General features: G+C 37.0%; 1 protein-coding gene across 1 annotated transcript; it reads right to left on the reverse strand.

Annotated features, from left to right (window-relative positions):
• Window positions 1-382: 382 nt before the first annotated feature.
• On the reverse strand, window positions 383-1,735 carry LOC149556639 (uncharacterized). Its single transcript, XM_089829932.1, has 2 exons — window positions 1,106-1,735; window positions 383-871 (listed from the first exon to the last, which is right to left on the reverse strand). Exons 1-2 carry the CDS (start codon window positions 1,733-1,735, stop codon window positions 383-385), a joined length of 1,119 nt encoding a protein of 372 aa, XP_089686058.1.
• Between the last annotated feature and the right edge of the window lie 18,326 nt (window positions 1,736-20,061).

Genomic DNA, 20,061 nt, shown 5'->3' on the forward strand with positions numbered 1-20,061 from the left:
GGACAAGATTACTTAACTTTGAAAGGGGTTTAAATACAACTCGGAGGCCCCTTTTTGTTAAGATTTTGGCAATCTTTTGGGAGATGCCATCCACAAAAGGAATGGAAACATGCAAAGCAGGGAGGTTCGAGGATGGGGTAGGCCTAGAGCTAGAAAGAAAGAAGGATTTGTCCTGGCGAAGAGCCCTAGAAATTTTCTTGCACGGATATCCATTCAAGGAGAAGACCTGACGAAGATGAGATAACTCACTATCTAAGTGTTCTTCATCACAGATTCTGAAGGCTCTCAGGGCAAGGGTTCTAAGGATGCTGGCTTTATGGCTGGGGTGGTGATGGGAAGAAGAGTGGAGATATAAGTCAGTGTGGGTGGATTTACGATAAACCTACCTACCAAAGGTGCCATCCTGCTTCCTGATGAGAAGAACATCAAGAAAGGATAAGCGGTTGTCTGACTCTAGCTCCATGGTAAACGATATGCTAGGGACCAAGTTGTTGATGTGCTTGTGAAACTCCTCAAGTTTTTCAAGCCCATGTGGCCAACACACATTGGTGTCATCTACATATCGTTTCCACCATCTAGGTTTCAGGGGAAAGGAGTGGATGGCTGCCTCCTCAAAATGTTCCATAAAGAGGTTCGCAATGATCGGAGAGAGAGGGGAACCCATGGCAACCCCTTCCACTTGCTCATAGATAACATTTTGGAAGAAGAAGAACGTGGATCTTAAACAGAATTCAACCAAGTCTGTCATCTCATCACCAATCTTGCTCTTTACAATAAGAACAGACTCCTGAATAGGGACTTTGCTGAAGAGGGAGACCACATCAAAACTTACCATGATGTCATCCTGTTCAACCTTGCAGCCCTTAACAAACTAGACGAAATGCAAAGAATCCTTGATGAAAGAGTTGGAATTTCCAATCAAGGGGGAAATTAACTTGGCAAGGTGGGAGGCAAGGAGATAAGTAGGTGACCCAATAGTGTCCACAATGGGTCTCAAAGGTATGCCTCCTTTGTGAATTTTAGGGACCCCATAAATACGGGGGGTCACTTCTTTGGATGGAACCAATTTTTTCTTTGTGGTCTCATCAAAGGAGGAATTGAGAACCAAGGCTTTGACTCTCTTACAGATCTTGGGGCACGGATTGCGCGAGAGAGTGCGATAGCTGCTGGTGTCAGCGAGCAAGTCACACATTTTGGAGACATAGTCTTGCCTGTTCATGATGACAGTAGCATTACCTTTATCAGCTTTGGTAATAATGATGTCATTATCCTTGACAAGACTTTTAAAGGCATGCATTTCTCCACTAGGCAAATTGGGTTTTGGTGGTTTAGCATGCCTAAGGGCGACTGCACAATCTTGCCTAACTGCTTCTGCCTCATCATTTGAAAGAGAGCGAATAGCATTCTCGATCTCAATGAGGAACTGCATGTGAGGGATGACTCGAGGGGAGCAAGAGAAATTAAGACCCTGCTTTAAAAAGTTAAAAGAAAGAGGGTCTAAGACAGCAGTGGACAGGTTGACAACCAACTTGTTTTCCCAATCCCGTACCGCATGATTAGATAAGGGAGATCGGAGGCGGAAGGGGCGAGCGAAAGGACGAGGGCAAGGAGATGCTGCACCAAGGCCATACTTGACCCAAGGTGAGAGGATAGTGCTAGAAGAAGATGCAACCAATACTCCATTGGATGGAGATATGGGGGACGTCCCACTAGTATAGACCCCAATTGGTGCCATAGGTGATTTTGAAATATTCCAAGCCTATGACAAACTGTGTGAGAATAAGATTTTGAAAAAGGAGTTTGAGATAGTTGAGAGAAAGGGATTGACCAATGCCCTAGTCTAACCTATAGGGTTCAAAATTCAATGTATTCACATTGTTCTGAGTCAAATTCATGATGGTTTTCTATGGCTAGAGATGGGACCTATTAAGATTACCAAGACAATAGTTTATAGGGTCATAGGATTCCCAACCCTAGATTGGCCAAAGATGTTGACAAATGACAAAAAGGAGCTCATTGAGAAAAATAATGGAGCAAAATAGAACAATAGGGGAATGACCATTGATACAATAATTGATCCACTTCTAGATTTTTTTGTGAGAATTATATCTCACAAATTCTATCAATCCAGCAAACTAAACAGTGTGCCATGTCTAGTAGTTGATGTAGCCTACAAACTAGTGAAGAAAGATCACAAATATGATTTGGTAGAACTCATGTTGCAACAAATTAATGAGAACCTAGGAGCAATAAGGAGATCAAATGGTGCACAATGCAAATTTGGCTCAATTGTTATGTGTATATTCTATTATGCAATGGAAGAATTCCCTTCTATAGGAAAGGTGAATTGGAACCCCAACAAAACTGCAATTACACAAATAAATGAATTAATTGATCAGATGAGAGATAACTTTGAAGCTCAAATGACAAGTTATTTTGAAGACTTTAAAAAATCCATAAAGCAAAGAATGAGAACACCAGTTTCATTGGTAGAGAAACATGTCAATGACATATGCTTCTTGGTCGACATTGATTACACCTATATCTAGGTAGTAATACCAAGAGTAAGATGGCTAAGGCCATTGGTATATGAGCTTGATATATATGAAGTCTCAGAAGTAATCATAGTATTGCTTGTAGAAAAAATAGATAACGTAGCTCCTCACTTTGGGACATATGATGTTGTCAAGTCCAAAGTTGAGACTGAACTAAAAAAAGGTTTTTTCATAAGAAGAAAGATAAAATGGTAAGGAAGATAAAGAAGAAATTTGGGGCAAGCATTGAGGGAGAAGCAGGTGAAGAAGAACAACAACAACAAGTAGAAGGAGATAGTGAAGAAGGAGAGAAAGGGCAATGCCCAATAGAGCTTACCCAAGGCTTAGGGGAAGACAAAGAGGAAGGTGCCAAGGGAGAAGAAGCTAAGGAAGCACCTACACCTACCAAGAAAAAGAAAAGAAATGCCAAAGCTCAGCCCAAGCCTAAGAAATTCACTAACCTAGCTCTAGTTAAGCTAGCAGCAACAAGGGCCACTACAAGAGCAACCACTTAGAAGGCCAAAGAAGCATCAAAGGAAAGGAAGAAAGCCATTGTACAACTAACTAAAGAGCCCAAGAATAGAAGATGGTATGTGGCATAACTAGATACAGATGATGAGGAGAGAACAAAATTTGAGGACATCAGTCAATTTAAAGTGGTAAGCCATCCTCCTAAATTTGCATTTGACAAATTTTGTAATAAGATTAAAAATATAGATTTGAATGATTTAAAGTCTCTTAATTTTAGTAAGCTCAATAGGGAAGAGTAGAATAAAGTAGAGGAATCTATGTATGCCATGATGGAAGAATTTAAAAACACACCTTTAGAGCTTGAGAATACCATGCCAAAGGAACTATATGAGATAGCTGAGAATACATGGCATTATTGTCTAAAGATGCAGAGGGAGATTAGAGAGTCTACCCTAGCACAAGTAAAGCTTGACATGAAAAAGGCTCAAATAACAAAGGAAAACAAGAAACATAGTGGCAAGTTTGCACCCAAGTACAGAGCCTTTTGCATCCTCTAAAACAAGATTGAGGATGTTGTAAATAAATCCACACAATTGTGGAATTTTTTTTATAAAATTACTAATGATAAAGTAGAGGAAACCAATAAGGTAGAAACTAGTGCCAAAGAGAAAGAGGAGGAAAATAAATCATAAGAATAGAAACGATAGGCAGAGGCAAAGGAAATAGAAGAAGAAAAGAAAGGATAGGAAGCAAAGAAATGAGAGGAAGAGAATAAGGAGAAAGAAGAGGAAGAATCAACTAAGGGAGAAGAAACTATGGCAATAGCTAACTAGTAGCAAGAAGAAGAATAGAGTGTGCAAGACACACAATTTCCATGTCCTAGTCCACCTCATGTAACCACTACACCTACAGAGACAATAATCATCAAGGATGTTCTTGACAAGTCAGCTCAAAACATCTATCCACTTACTGCAAAGGATCTCTCAAAGATCTAGCTTTATAGGCATAGTTATGCAAAAGCCCTATATTGATGAGTGTAGATGAACTACAAAGAGTAGTAGTAGAACCACAAAGAGCGGTAGTAGAACCACAAAGAGAAAAGGTGAAGCCAAAGGATCCACCTTTCACATATACCACTACTAGGGCTAAAGTTTTTATGCTTCCACCACTACCTCCACCAAGTGCAACAAGTGATAATGATCAGATACCGAGTGTAGAAGAAAAGAAGTTAGATGAAAAAGAGGGTACAGAAAAAGAAAAGGAGCAAGCTACAAATTAGACATTGGTAGAACTACCAAAGACTGGCACTCCTACTAAGATCATTCAAAAGTTGAGCACTAAAGCCATCCCCTTGCAATTTTCAATTCCAAGCTCAAGTTCAACTAGAGTGGCCAGGGTACTTCACTATGGAGACACTAAATTAGATGAAGATATTGTGATTCCTTCTTATGATTCCAAGACTATAACAATGGCACAAATTATTGAAATGCAAAATGCATTAGATAGAAGGATGAGGTAGGAAATACTGAGGAAAGAATTCAAACATAAGCAAGCACTTCATGACATCAAGGACATCATCATGGATGCTTTTAGCTTGTAGTCACTAGATGAAGTAAAGCCAATAATTGAGCAACTATCACACATAGTTGACTAGGTGACAAATGAAGACCAAGATACCAATGTTAAACTCATTCAATGGTCAAAGAGAAATTTTCAAGGAAAGGTGAATGAAAAGATATCAAGTGGAATAGCACTTTAAAAAGTAGAGTTGGCCAAGAAAATAGATAACGTCAAAATTGTCCTTGAAAATATTTTTTCATTGTATAGGAAGCTGTGTGACTTTTCAAATTTCACACAAGAAATAAATCAAAGAATAATGAGCTTGGAATGAAACTTAAAAATCTCTAGCATGCAATTACCTAGGGATCCAGCTCAAAGTGAGAAGCATTTTGCCCAATCGCTTTACACTCAAAGGGAATTAGTTGTACTAACAGAAGAGGAAGCTAAAATTAAGGCCAAACTAATGCAAATTTAGTCCTCCATAACCCATCATTTAGAAGTCCTCCACAAGGAACAAGTGTATGCTGAAATAATTTTGAAGAAAGATCCAAATCTTTCTACACTTGATGGACTTGTACACCTTGTTGTAGAAAGTGCCATCCAACACACGTCACTTGACATAGCTTTGGAGAATTGGGATGCAACTCTAAAAACAATAAAGGTGAATAGTAATTTTTTGGCTAATTATGGTATTACTCCTTAGAACCCTTTGACATAAGTGTCAAAAAGGGGGAGGAATAATAAAAAGGAAAGGGGGAGATAATAAGATAGAGGGAGAAATAATAGTAAGGAAGATATAGTCAAAAGGGGGAGATACAAAATTTTGGCAATCATATGGAAAATAGCTTGCTTTGATAAAATAGATACAAACACACAGGTACAGAATATAGGTATAAGATAGAAGAAAAAGAGTGTCAAGGCACAATCAGCGCAGAGGGAGTTAAGGTATTTTGCACAAATTTTGAATAAAATTTTTAAATTTTGTGGATAAGGTACTCATAAGGATAGACTAGTAGTGTCTAGTTAAATATTTTTGACACTCACATCAAAGGAGGATATTGTTGGTTCTTAGGTGGTTTTGACATTTGTGTGTTAACACACTTAATCACTTTCTACATTGTAGCCAAGTACACTATGTATGTCAAGCCAAACTATGTGCTGAGTGACTTCAGGTGTCGAGTAGTATATAAGTGCCAAGTCATAGTTGATGTTGAGTAAGTTAGAATGCTTCATATGTTGAGTGAGCTAGAATCATATATGTCCTGAGCAAGACAAAGTGTAATAGGTGCTAAGAAATCTAGCATAGTATATATATTCAGCACTAGTAGTTTAGTATGTGTCGAGTAACATAGAATCAACATATGAATTTGTGCCCTCACAAACTTAGATGTAAACCATTTTTGGAGCTGACATAGAAGGATTTCAAAAGAGAAAAATGATAAGAACAATCTTTTATGATTCCTATGTGATCAGCATGTAGCCAATCAGAAAAATGGAGAAGGCATGCAACCAATGATAAAAAAGTAAGGAATGAGCGGGAACTTGAGATTCAATATGGATCGTAGATCCATACCTAACCCTAAGTCTTCACAATCTTTAAAAGGAGGCCAAAATCTTCACAATAGATAGACATGGCTAGGACTACTGGTGACTGATGCAAGAGATATCTTCCATCAAGAAATCTTGAAACATGACTTGAGCAATAATAGGTAGACACAGCTGAAACAACTGGTGATTGTTGCGAAAGAGATTCTATGAGGAGAATCTTAACAAAGAGTGACACTGGAAATACTAGCCAGACACAACTAGAATGACTAGTGATTATTGCAAAAGAGATTATGTGACACTAAAAGGGAATACCCCTATGTTGTGAGAAGACTCAATCCATGGATACATGAGCAGAAAGTGGGAAAAGCAGCAAAGCAACTATATAGATAGCTAGAAGATGCACTGCAAGATAGAGCATTAGGAACAAGAGGTGCCTATTTACTAGATTTTCACCTTCTTGGAAAAAAATTATTTTCTTTGCTACCATGATGCCTATTGCCAAGTTTTCACCAATGGTACTTTTTTTTTTTTTTTTCTTTTTTTTTTTTTTTTTGGTGTTACCAAGGTACCTATTGCTAGGTTTTCACTAGGGTAATAATTTTTTCAGGACGTTTTCTAATTTTTAGGATTTTTTTTAGTACATATAGATATATACAAAGAGTTATTGAGATAATATCAACTATAAAACTACTTCAAGTGGAGAGCATTGACAAGTTCTTCTGAGTACTTCTCCCTCGGCTATGGAAAGCCGGTAAGCACCGGATCGATACATTGTAGTGATGATGTAAGGACCAAGCTAGTTTGGTTCAAACTTTCCTTTTGGAACTCATTGTTGATTCTTAGGGTTCTCTCTTAGGATGAGATCTCCCAGCTAGAAGTCACATGGCCTAACTTTTTGATTGTAGCTTCTTGACATTAACTACTAATAAGCTTGTAGATGATCACACACCACTTGTCAATGTTCATCTAGTAACACTAGCTCTTGAAGCCAAGCTATCTTGCAATCTTCATCAGTAATAAGGCCTTTCATAGAGATTCTCAAGGTAGGAATCTTGACCTCTATTAGAAGCATAGAATCTACTCCATAAACCAAAGCAAAGGGCATCATACCCATTGGAGTCCTAATGCTTGTCCTATATGCCCACAAGGCCTGATTAATCTAGATGTGCCAATCTCTCCCAGATTTGTTGACTATGCAATAGATGATCTTGAGGATTGCCTTATTGGATGTCTTAGCCTGGCCATTACCTTGGGGGTAATAGATAGAAGACCAATGTTGTGTGATTTTGAATCATTTGCATAGTACCTTGAGGTCTTTATTTTTGAACTGTCCTCCATTTTTAGTAATGATTGAGGATGGTACACCATACCTGCAGATGATGTAATTTGTGATGAAAAGAGCTACAATTTTTCCATTTGCTATTGCAAGAGGTACTGCCTCTACCCACTTTGTGAAGTAGTATGTAGCTATGATGATGAACTTATGTCCATTAGAAGAGGTTGGGTGAATCTAACTCACCAAGTCGAAGGCCCATTGTTGAAATGGCCACATTGTAGTAGAGGGAATCAGCTCCTTAGCTAGACTGTGGATCAAATTTCTATAGAGATGACATTGCTTGTAGGACTTAGCATACTTGATAGCTTCTTGCTCCATTTTAGGCCAATAGTAACCAGCTCTAACGAGTTTTTGAGCTAGTGTCAAGCCATTTGAGTGGGATCTACAAATGCTCTCGTGAATGTCAATTAATGCACATTTGGACTCTTCAAGTTATAAAAACCTAAGGAGTGTTCCATCAAGACCTCTCCTATATAGGTCATCAGCAATAATGACATATGGCAAAGCATTATGGATAAGGTAATGTTTCTCATTCTAGGTCAGAACTTCTAGAATGGTTTAATTATGGAGATAGGAATAGATGTGATAGTAGTAGGATGAGTCTTGTCCTACAATGGAATAGATCATCCTAGAATCAGAGGTGTCATAGACTGGGTAGTGTAACACTTCCACCGAGAACTCATATCAAAGATCATTTTCAGGCATCTATAGAAAGGAGGCCAAAGTAGCCATAGCATCAGCTATTTTATTGTCTGCATGAGGAATTTTCTAGAAGGTGATGTCTGTGAAATACTTCTTCAAGTCATCAACCATGCATTTGTAAGGAATTAATTTATCATCCTTTATTTGATACACATCATTAACCTAGTTGATTACAAGCTGAGAGTCTCCAAAGATGTATAACTGATCCACTCTCCATTCAGCTGCAATCTTCATGCCATTAATCAAAGATTTGTATTCAGCAATGTTGTTTGTACAAGGGAACAAAATCTTGTATGCTTTGGGCTATGAATATCTCTATGGTGTTATGAAGAGTAATCTAGCACTAGATCCCTATTGTGTGAAGGACCCAATAAAGAACATAACCCATTTTTTCTGTGTGAGTGTCAGAATTGACTCATCAAGGAAATCAATGTTCATTAGGAGAAGACTTTGCATAGGTGTATCTACTAGCTGGTCTACAATTGCTTGTCCCTTGATGGCTTTTTGTTCAACATACTGGATGTGAAATTCACTGAGTATAATGACCCATTTAGCCAATCTTCCTATGAGAGCTTCCTTACTAAGCAAGTACTTTAGTGGATCTATTTTAGCTACCAGTCGCATAGTGTGGGCAAGCTTGTAGTGTCTCAACTTCTAGGAAGCAAAGATGACTGCCAAGAAAGCTTTCTCAATGATGTTTTAGTTTCTCTCATAAGAGATTAGTGTGTGACTCTAGTAGCAAATAGCTCTCTCCTTGTTGTCATTGTCCTCTTGAGCTAATAAGATTCCCAGAGATGTTTCAATCACTGAAATGTATAAAATCAATGGCTTCCCATAGATAGGAGGTATCAAGATTGGTGGATTGGCAAGATATTGTTTGATCTTTGTTAAGATTTGTTCACAATCCTGACTCCAATTGAATTTGAAACCCTTATGTAAAGACTTTGTGAAGGGTTGTGATCTATCTGCCAACTGTGAGATGAACCTATGAATAGATTAGAGTTTTCCTTGTAGACCTCTCATCTGGCTGATGTTTCAAGGTGGAGGCATATCCATAAATGCTTGAACTTTCTCTTGATACACCTCAATTCCTTTTGTGGACATGATGTATCCTAGCAACTTTCTTGATGTGACACCAAATGCAAATTTCTTAGGATTGAGCCGAAGACTGAATTTTTCCATGTGGTCTGGGATGGATCGCAAATCTTGTAGATGAGTATTGCATTTTTCACTCTTGGTCAAGGTATCATCCATGTAGTCCTCCATGGTCTTATGCATCATGTCATGGAAAATTATAGTTACTTCTCTTGATCTTCCCTGATAGGTCGCACTAGAATTTTTTAAGCCAAATGGCATTACATTCCAATAGAAGATTCCCCACGCACATGTAAAAATAGTCTTCTCTTGATCTTCTGGCACAATTTTTATCTAATTGTAACCAAAAAACCCATCCATTAGTGAGTACATCTCATAGCCTACCATCATGTCCTCTATCATATCAATGTTGGGGAGTGGAAAATCATCTTTAGGACATGCTAAGTTGAGATCATAGAAGTTAGTACAAACTCTGATAGATTTATCATGCTTGGAGACTAGGAAAATGGTGGATATCCATTCAGAGTAATCAATTGCATAGATGAATCTTTCTTTCAAAAGTTTCTCTAGTTCTACTCTAACAAGCAATGCAACATGAGAATGCATTTTTTGAAGTTTTCATTTGACTGGCTTGATGCCTAGTGCAATGGACAAATGATGCATGATAAGATCAAGATGCAGTACTAGCATGTTAGAGTATGTCCAAGCAAAATTTATCTTCTTCTCTTGGAAGAAGGCAATGAACTCTTCCTTTTCTTTAAGAGACACTGACTGTGCTAGATGTATCATATGAGGATGTTCTTTTGTACCCAATTTAATGAGCTATGTTAACTCTATCAACACTGGTGATCTCTCTTGAAAGTGACTTGGAAGTGCATCAAATATCTCATCCGCAGGTGCCTCAAAGAGGTTTTAACCCTTGAATACGTCTTTTGTTTTTACTTTTTTGGGTTCTAACACTACTATAATGTGAATTTCACCATCAAACCTTTTACATTTTTCCTTTTCATTGTATGACTAAGATATTTTATGTTGGCTTTAGTCATGTTGATGCTCTGCTCACTCGTGGAAGATGTTACACGTTTGATAACATTTAGGTAGTAGGCAAGAGCACAGTCATTCTAGAATGTGGGGACTTCACTAGATGCATTAGGGTTCCAGTCTATAAGCTTGGGATGTGTTAGTGATAGAGTAGTGACTAGTTTGATTGTGTTCATGGTATACTCATTAAGTACTTGGACAAGAAATTTGAGACCTATAGGGACTTTGTCCACAAATGTGTTTGAATGCCTCTAAGTACTAACATTAGCAATTGATGACTCTAGGACACTAGTTGGATCAGACCCATCTGACCTAACCCTAGATGTTTGACCCACTTTGATTTGGTTTTATAGAGATGAACTTGGTCAATATCTTTATCAATAGTCACTTCTAAAAGAGAGTCAAACTCATATTCCTTAGAATCAATGCTACATGGCAAGAGACTGTAGAGCTCTCCAATAGTAATAGGGTCATACTTGCCTTGATCATCTGGGTTTTTACAAAGGTACTCAATACACAATGACTAACTAGACTCTCCCTTTTTTAAATGAGCTTTGGGTTGATTAGTATTGACCTTAGAAGAATCACTAGTATCATCCATAGTGTTGACACATGGCACAAAGTCATCTAGCTCAGCAAAGAATTTAGCAAGGTCATGAGGGATAGGATAAGGATAGGGATCCTCATCATCAGATTGTTCCTCTTGAGTATCTAACTTGGCTTGTGACTCATTTCTAGATGAATTCTTAGGTTTTGGTACTAATTTGTTAGCTCCCAAATGAAAGGAAACCTTCTTAAAGACTAAACCAATTGAATCATTGTTTCCTCAAGCTATTGCCTTGATAGGATCAATTAGGCCATTGCTATTGTACCCAATAGGGCTAGTTCCTATGTAGCCAAAATGCTTCATAAGCCTAAGACCAGGTCCATATTTCTCAAGAGTGATCTCTTGAGAATGCTCTATTAAGTCTACTAGAGTCTCTTCTCTATAAAGCCATGCAGAAATGGCTCTATTTTCACTGTCATCCTCTATGGGAGCTATAGTCTTGACAAAACTTCCATTATACTTGGTTTGGCACATCAGCACAAACGGCTTCTTTGCCTCTGAGGGTCTCCCATAATGATGAGGAGACTCCTGAAGAGATGTTAATTATAGCACTAGTTCAATATGGTACTATCCCATGCTAGTTTCTCTTAGTTTGAATGACTACTCAATTTGTTTCAGCTTGTTGTTGTGATAATCAATGGATTCCCTTATAGTGGGGACAAAATTTTTAGTAGCTTTGAGCATATTGCAAGTATAGCTGGTAGTGGTAGGAATAGTAACTTTAGAGCCATGAAATAGGAATTTGATGCATTGGCGATATGTAGATGGCATAGCATGCCTCCCATGTATCTAATGATATCCTAGTAGAATCTTATAAGCCAAGGGAATGTTGAGCACTTGACAAGTGACATCCCTTTCTATAGGACCGATGTGAATGGGTAAGACCACAAGACCTAGAGACTTTCATTAAACTTCATCATATGCTTTGATAGTGATCTAACATTGAGGATCAATAGAGTCCTCAAAATAATTCAATTATCTGAGCAAAGCAGTAGAGACAATATTTAAGCTAGTGTCATTATTGATGAGTACCCAACAAACATGTGTTTGATGTATCATGACCTCAGTGGGTAAAGGTTTATTGTGTCGGTGACTCAGTGACTTATCATCCTCCTCAAAGAAGGAAATAAAATAAGGTGAGGTAAGGTGACCTACCACGGGTTGAAATCATTCAAGATCAAGATCTTGAGGAATGTTCACCTCAATGAGGGCTTTGTCCAGAATCTTCCTATGAGTAGGCGAGATCTTAAGTAGCTCGAAGATGGAGATTTGAGCATTATTTTGTTTTAATTGATCGAGAACACTATAGTTGGTAGCTATTGAATTTGTTGTGAGTTCTACACCTTTGCTAGATGGACCAACAAGGGCTTTTTCTTTATGCTATTCAGGATCAAGAGTAGAAGACACAAGGCTTTTAAGCACTAGCTTGGCACAAGAATGCATGACAGCATTAGCATAGTGTTGAAAAGGTGTGTTGTTTGTTATCTTCAAAGTAGAGCCCCTCAAGACAAATACTATCTTGGGTTTAACATTATCTTGCTTGCCTTTAATTGTGATGATGTCACAGTATTCAAAACCCACAAGTTCAACCATGTTGATCATATTGTCATCATTGGAGTATGCATAGTTGACCTTTTTGTTAGGTTTAGGTTTTGAACTCTCTCCTTTTTCATAAGTTGGAAAAGGTTCTTCAAATGCCTTGTGATCTAAGCTCTTGTTATATCCATCTACCACAATGTCACCAGCATCGATCATGTCTTGAACTTGGTGACATAGTTTTATGCAGTTGCTAGTTTTGTGTCCCTTATTTTGGTCTTACTCATAGAATATAGTTTCACTCCACCATGGTGGACATGGTTGCAGATCATCAGGGTGAGAGTTGTCCAGTGGTGAAATAAGCTTATTTTGTAACAATGTTTTATAAACCACATCCAAAGGTTCACCCAAGGTTGTATACTCTCATTTAGGATATGTGGCCCATGAGTTTCTCAATTTTTTTATTGATGTTTTGTATTTAAGAAAAAGTTTCTCAGGATTTTTGGCCATATTGAGACCATCTATGAGATTAAAGGCTACCTTAGCAGGTTTAGGAGTGACATTGTCAATAACCCCATCATGTACAATTTCTCAGTTCTTGTTGACATACTTGGTTTTGTCCTTTTTGGAGGTGGAGCCTTGTTTTGTTTCCTTCTAAAGAGTGAGTTCACCCTTCTTGACCATAAATTCCTCTATGTGAATGGCCTATGTTATCATGTGTTCAAAGGTACATGGACCCTGAAGTTGGACTCTATACCCAAAATCAGGTAGGAGATTATTAGTGCAAATGTCAAGTTTTTACATTTCTCGAATTTTGCATGAATACTTACTATAAATTTGTCTCCACCATTGGAGGAATGTAAGGAAAGGTTACCCAACTTTCTACTTAAGGTTACATAGATCTCAAATATTGACAAGATGTTGAATGTTATGAGAATACTACTGAACAAACAAGCTAGCAATTTCATCGAACATTTTGATACTGAGAGGCAAGTGCGAGAACCACTCCAAGGCCTAACGACCTAGACTTCTAGGGAATAAATGCATAAGGTATGTCTGGTTATGCATAAATTCTATAGATAGGGCACCAAATTCCCACAAGTGATCTTGGGGATCAATGGTTCCAAAGTATTTGTCATACTTAGGTAGTTCTACTCCTCATGGAAAAGGAGGCGTGTCTATGCTCTTGTCAAATGGAAATGGAAAAAGAGCATCTAATGTATATGTTTTTGTGGGTTTTTCTTTTTCCTACATCATCTGAGCTAATTGGTCTTGCATAATTTTTAGTTGCTTTTGTAGTTTGGAAGTCTCAATTTCATCTTCAGGTGTGACGATGGTTTCCACATTGAAATGAGAGGGTAGCTTGGCTCCCTCTTGGGGAATTTTGAGAAAATACTTTTCCTTCTCTTCATTAAGTAGGATTTCTATGACCTTTTGAAAATTTTTGTCTCTTTGGCATTTTTCTATGTGTTCTCAAAGTATTTCCACCTCTTGATGTTCCTCATCAGTGTTATGGTCTTTCTCTTTGTCATTCCTAGGTGTATCTTGGTCTCTGCTATGAGTACCATGTTCAGGTTCATGATCAGCCATTGTAGGAATATGTTCAGTTTCAGTATGTTGCAAGTGGAAAGGTCCTTTAAAAATGAAGTTAGATGTTATTTTTGGAGATATAAGACCTTTGCTAGTTTTAGGATCCTCTTGATACAAGGGATTACTGGTTTGTCTCAAGTTTATGGAGAACGTTCACTAGACTTGATGTGATCTGACAAATGAGGGAGATCATGAAGATTCCTCACTAGATGAACTAGATGTAGACTATGTAACAAAAGTAAGTTGACCTCTACTATGATTATGACCCCTAGAATCACCTCACTTAATTCTAAGAGGATAAAACATATTGTTGCTTCTTATTGTGACAGTCATAGACAAGGACAAGAAGCAAGAACTTGGACAAGGACCGCACTAGAACTTAGTCTTAGTAGGAAAAGATAAGAGTGTTTTATACTAAGGCATAAATAGTCTAATTTGAAGGCTAAAGTAGCCAAAAATTATGACTATCATAATGCAGAGTATGACAAGCACTAAAGAACAAGAATCAAGACAACTAAAAGATGAGAATGCTCAAAGTATAGATCACAAATCTTTAGTTAAGCTAAATGTTGTTGTTTGGGACTATTTACAGATAGAGAAGGGACAACTTAATGCAAGAAATAGACTAGAAATAGATCAAATATTGCTCGAATAAGTTTATTTGATAGTTTTAGGACAAGGTCTTGCACGAAGATTCTCTACAAGGCATGTGAGAAAGTACACTGGGCGACGCAAAATCTTAGAATAGCAATATGAACTCGCACAAGAATGTGCTCCAAGTCATGCAAAGAAGTGACAAGTTCAAAAAAGACACTTGATAAGATCTTGCATGGGTATATGCAAGTTCTTGTGCAAAGATCTGGACTGGCTTACATGAAAAGATGACTGTTTGCACAAAATGTTGCAAGATTATGCACAAAATTCAAGACCAAACTGACAATAGAGTTGGATTCTGAAGAGATTTTCTACAATTTGGACATTTTTAGATAGAATGTAGGATGATTTTTAGAATTGTGAAAGTGATGTTGGGTTTCAAAGCAAGACAAAGTATTTTCAACAGAATGCAAGAAGCAAGTTGTAGTTGAATACAATCCAACTGAGGGCAAAGCAACTCAGAGGGACAGGGGAGTCTTGACTTTCAGTTTGTTTAAGTAGGTTTGGACATGTTTAGGACTTTATAACAAACATGATTTATCCCTAGAAATAGAAAATGGTAGAGATGGAAAAACCTATGTCCCACAACTTATGTGCATGTGTGCACCTCACACAGCCATGTCACCCCACTAGAGGGCACCCATGTTTTTGGTGTATTCAAAGGGCTTAATAACATATATGCCAAGTGAACACCCTTGTGGCAGGGGTCAAGCATGTATACCACCTTCCAATTCCTAGTAGCATGCCTATGGTGAGTTCTACAGGAGAGATTCTTCCCCCTCCTTGCACAAAGATTATGCCTCCTTTTGGAGGTGAATCAGGAAACTCCTAACTAAAAGTTTCTTACTTGGCTTCTATTTGTACTAATTCCCAGTGGCTCCATAAGAAGAGTTGAGACCATCAACCCATACCAACATCTAAGTGTGCGCACACTTTCTTAGCAAGATTGGGGCTAGCACCGGCCAGTGCAATAGACATAGCTTCCCCTGGATAAGCGATATCAAGAATCAAGGGAAAGAAATTAATTTGGCTTTGGAGTCTTTCACTTTACAAAGCATCTTGATTATAGTGAGTTGGAATCTCTGGCTAAAGGAGTGTGCTCACTTCAGTTGTTCCCAGAGGTTGGATCACTCTAGCAGGCCCTCTAAAGGATTGACTTAGACTGGTGGTTCGAATGCAAGGGTCAAAGTTTCTAATTTCTCTTAAGGGGAAAGAGCATACTCCTCTACCTTACTTTCTCACCCAAACATGTAGAACATGTTAATTACCAACTTAGCTTAATCAATATAGACTCATTCTTCCTAAAGATTTTGATTCTTTTGAAAGGAAACCATCATCTCATCATAGAAAAGAATTAGCACTAGAGAACCACTAAGCAACTTGCCTTCTTTGAGATGCCATCTTTCAAAAGCATCTAGGTTTTTGATTCACCCTTGGTGATGACCTCCAAGTGGTGAAGAGCATAATCCCCTATTCTTTTGTCTTGCACCCTAGGAAGTTCACAAGCCCTAATTAGACTATGTTTTGAAAGTAGGAAAGAAAACACATTGTTTTGTGGTTTTTAAGATCTGATCTTCAACAAACGTATCTTTGAAAATCATCCTGCAAACAAATAGTCAATTCATGTTTGAATGGTTTGTATAAGGAATCTTCATCAAACATCTTGCAGACAACGGTTAAGCTGCAAAAAACCATAAAAATATAACAGTAATGCTTTAAAGAAAAACTTGTCAGTAAAAGATAACGAACATGCTAAAAAATAACAAAATGAACCTTACTATTTATGTAGGGCTGCATGAGATCTTTCACTGACTTGTGTGAGAAAATGATGTACCATGTGAAAACTTGCATAATAGGGCACTTTTCACATGAGAAAGTGTAGATATTTGGGTGAGACCTTTAAATCTTCACGTGAGAATGAAATTTCACGCATGAGAATTCAGAATACTATATGGGATAGTATGGATAGAGTGATAAAAAATGATAGAAATTAATGTAGATGAGGCCAGAAAACTATTTTTTGGGACCCACGATGGGCGCCAAAAATGTATGCATGAATTTGTGGGCCTCTAAACCTCACACACACTTCAACATGGTCCTTACCTATAGATTCATCCTTGAATGAACATGGGATTGTTCATCTAAGAGGTCTGACGGTGTGACCCATTGCCTTCTATCTAGAAGGATTTTGCCTGTTTATGCTATTAGAGTTGAGGTATAGGCAATCAAACCATTCTAGAATGAAGGGTTTAAATAAAATTAAGTCTATATGAGATGCAAGTATTCTAGATGAGATATGCACTTAATCTAATAACATATGAAATAAACTAGACTATATGTATGTATGTTAAAGCTATATGATCCTTAAATCTAAATAATTAAGAGCTTATGGGAATGATGAGTTAATGAGTGCATGATTCAGTAGAGATTTGATACAAATTCAATTCAACCTCTAGAATGAGGAATTATGAGCCTCTTAAATATAATTCTTTGAATTCATCAATAATTGAGATCAACTTAGATCAATGGTTAGGATCGAAGGCAAGATTCAGTTGAAATGAAAACTTCCTTGTGCAAGTGAAGTTAATTAATTCAAATCTAAGTGTGATGAGTAGTTAACTGAACTTTTCATAAGTGTGAGAGAAAGTTAACTAGATTGATTCCAATTTTGAGAAGTAGTTCACTTAGAGTTTCTACCTTAGAACTAAAGAGAAGACTTTAAAAATATTATTTAATTTAATAAGTGAGATATGACCTCATAAGTGCCTTTTTGATTTAATTAAATAATCTAATTTAATTAATTAAAGTGGGCACAATTATTAAATTAACTATTCTAATTCCCTATTACATTAGCCTTAGGATATAATTTAATTTAATTAAAGTATAGATACTCTAAATTAAATTAAATCTCAATCAAATATGTTTAATGTGACTAATACGAGTCAAGAGTTAGGAATTAAGTACACATCTTGATTAATGCATATTTAGGGTTTTTTTCTTTGACACTTAGGTCAAGTAGTGAAAATTAGAACTAGAATTGCCTAGTGACATAGGACTTTAGAATGGACCAGAATAGACTAGAATAGGTGATCATGGCAATGAGAAAATTTTGGGTTATTATAAAAAACCACCTAATATCACCCCTCAAGTCACTATTGTACAACCTTTGAATAAAGTATCTAAAGCTACCTCAGAAAAGGTTAATACAGTTAAGAAAAATATAGTGGAAACCCAAGCCACTACTAATACATAGAGTAAAATAGGTCAGATAATATTATCTGCACCTCCAGCACAAGTACAAGGTCCATCAAGGCATTATGGTAGAATAGGACAAGCCTAAAGATATAGGGTTGACACCAAAGGTTAAGGAGCAAGTAGATTTAAGCCCTGGTAACCTTACCAGTATGTAGCACTCCTTCTAGTCATACTCTTAAGAAGTCAAGCACTAATGCAACACCATTATTGATCATACTACAAAGTCCAAGCTCATCTAAGGCTGAAGAAATAATACAATATGGAGATGTGATCCTTGATGAAGAGATTGTGTTACCAAAGTATGACTTTGACATAATGAAAATTGAGTAGATGGGCATATTACAAGAAGTCGTAGCAAGAAAGAAGCATTGAGAATTACTCAAAAGGGAGCATAGGTAGAAGTAGGTATTGTTAGATATGAAAGATATCTTCTTAGATGCATATACTCTACTGAATCCAGATGAGACCAAGCCATACATTGAACAAGTGACAAATGTTAAATTGTTAGAATGGTCAGAAAAGAAATTTCAGATCAAAGTAAATGAGAAAATATTGTGTGACATAGCACTCACACAAGCTACATTAGCAACTAAGGTCGAGGGTGTGAAGAAGGTACTTGAGAATATATTTTCATTGTACACTAAATTGTGTAATCCAATACTCTTCACACAAGAGACTAAAAGTCACATTTTGAGTTTGGAAAATAAATTTAATTCATCAAATGCAAAACTACCTATGTATCTAGCTTAAAGTGCAAAGCACTTCAGAACTTTGCTACAAACCCAGAGTCAGTTAGCAGCATTTTCTTTAGATGCAGCCAATATAAGGGCCAAACTAATTAGCATCCAAACAACATTGACCTAACACATGGTGATCTTACGCAAGGAAGTAGGCTATGTTGAAACACTTATGAAGAAATACCACAATCTTTCAACATTAGATGGCCTAGTCCACCTTTCTACCAAGCTCGCCATCCAAATCAAGTCTTTGGATGTAGCATGTGAAAATTGGGATGAAAATCTCAAGATTATCCTAGAGCTCCATAAGTTCTTTTTGGAAAATTACACTATAAGTGTATAGCCCATTTGACATTAGTGTTAAAAAGGGGGAGAGTAAGAAAAAGGGGGAGATATAAAATGTAGAGGAGATAGAGAAGAATGAGCGAGAGTAAGAAAAGGAATAGAGAAATAGATAGAATAAGATAAGGGGGAGGAAGAAAAGAAAAACATGAAGTCAAAGAGTATTAGTTGAGACACATTTACTCAACAGGAGTATAGAACTTTTGAGTACCGAACAGACTTATCAACTTAGGGGGAGTTATCAAATTTTGAGGTATATAGTTGTTACAAAATTTTGAATTTTTTTTTTTTTGTACATAATCCAAATGAGAGATATGTTATGCTTGTAAGAATAAGGATATTGGTGCATGACCAATTATTTTTTGACACTCATGTCAAAGGGGGAGATTGTTGATCTCAAATTGGTTTTGACTAAAGAGTGTCTACATACTTAAGTCATTTACTTAGTTCATGTCGAATAAGTAGTAAATGTCAAGAAAAACATATATTTAATACAGCATACAGAGTCTACAATGAGTGTCAAGCCACTCATGTGCCAAGTCACTCAAGTTCCAGTAGATAGTGAATACTGAGTGATTCAAGAACTAAGCAAGAAGTGCATGTAGAGTGATACAGATGCTGAGTCACAAAATAGAAATCAGTATATGCCAAGTATCAGAGATATTAGATGTCGAGTAAGATATTTTTGTCATAGTTGTTTGTAATGGCACAAACAACTATGTAAACCATTTTTGAGTTGACTAAAGATTGAATTATGATATTTTGGAAATAAGGAAGAATCTAAAGTTGGATTCCCAATGTAATTACATGTAGCCAATTAGGAAAAGGGAAGGTTTGAGGAAAAAAATGGATGAATTATAGCCATTGATTCATACTTAACCCTAAGTCACCTATGTCTTCTTAAGGAGGATAAACCCTAAACTCTTTAGAGTGTGAAAAGGAGTGTGTAGGAACTAATAAAGAAGTTTGAATGCACAAATAGAGCATTCATGGTGGCTAAGGAGTTATGATCTGAGATTGCATTGTAGAATCAATTAAAGGAGAATAGAGGAA

The sequence above is a fragment of the Cupressus sempervirens genome, chromosome 5, assembly GCF_028749045.1.
Source record: "Cupressus sempervirens isolate cs-2001-9-10 chromosome 5, ASM2874904v1, whole genome shotgun sequence".
In the NCBI taxonomy this organism is placed as follows: Eukaryota; Viridiplantae; Streptophyta; class Pinopsida; order Cupressales; family Cupressaceae; genus Cupressus; species Cupressus sempervirens.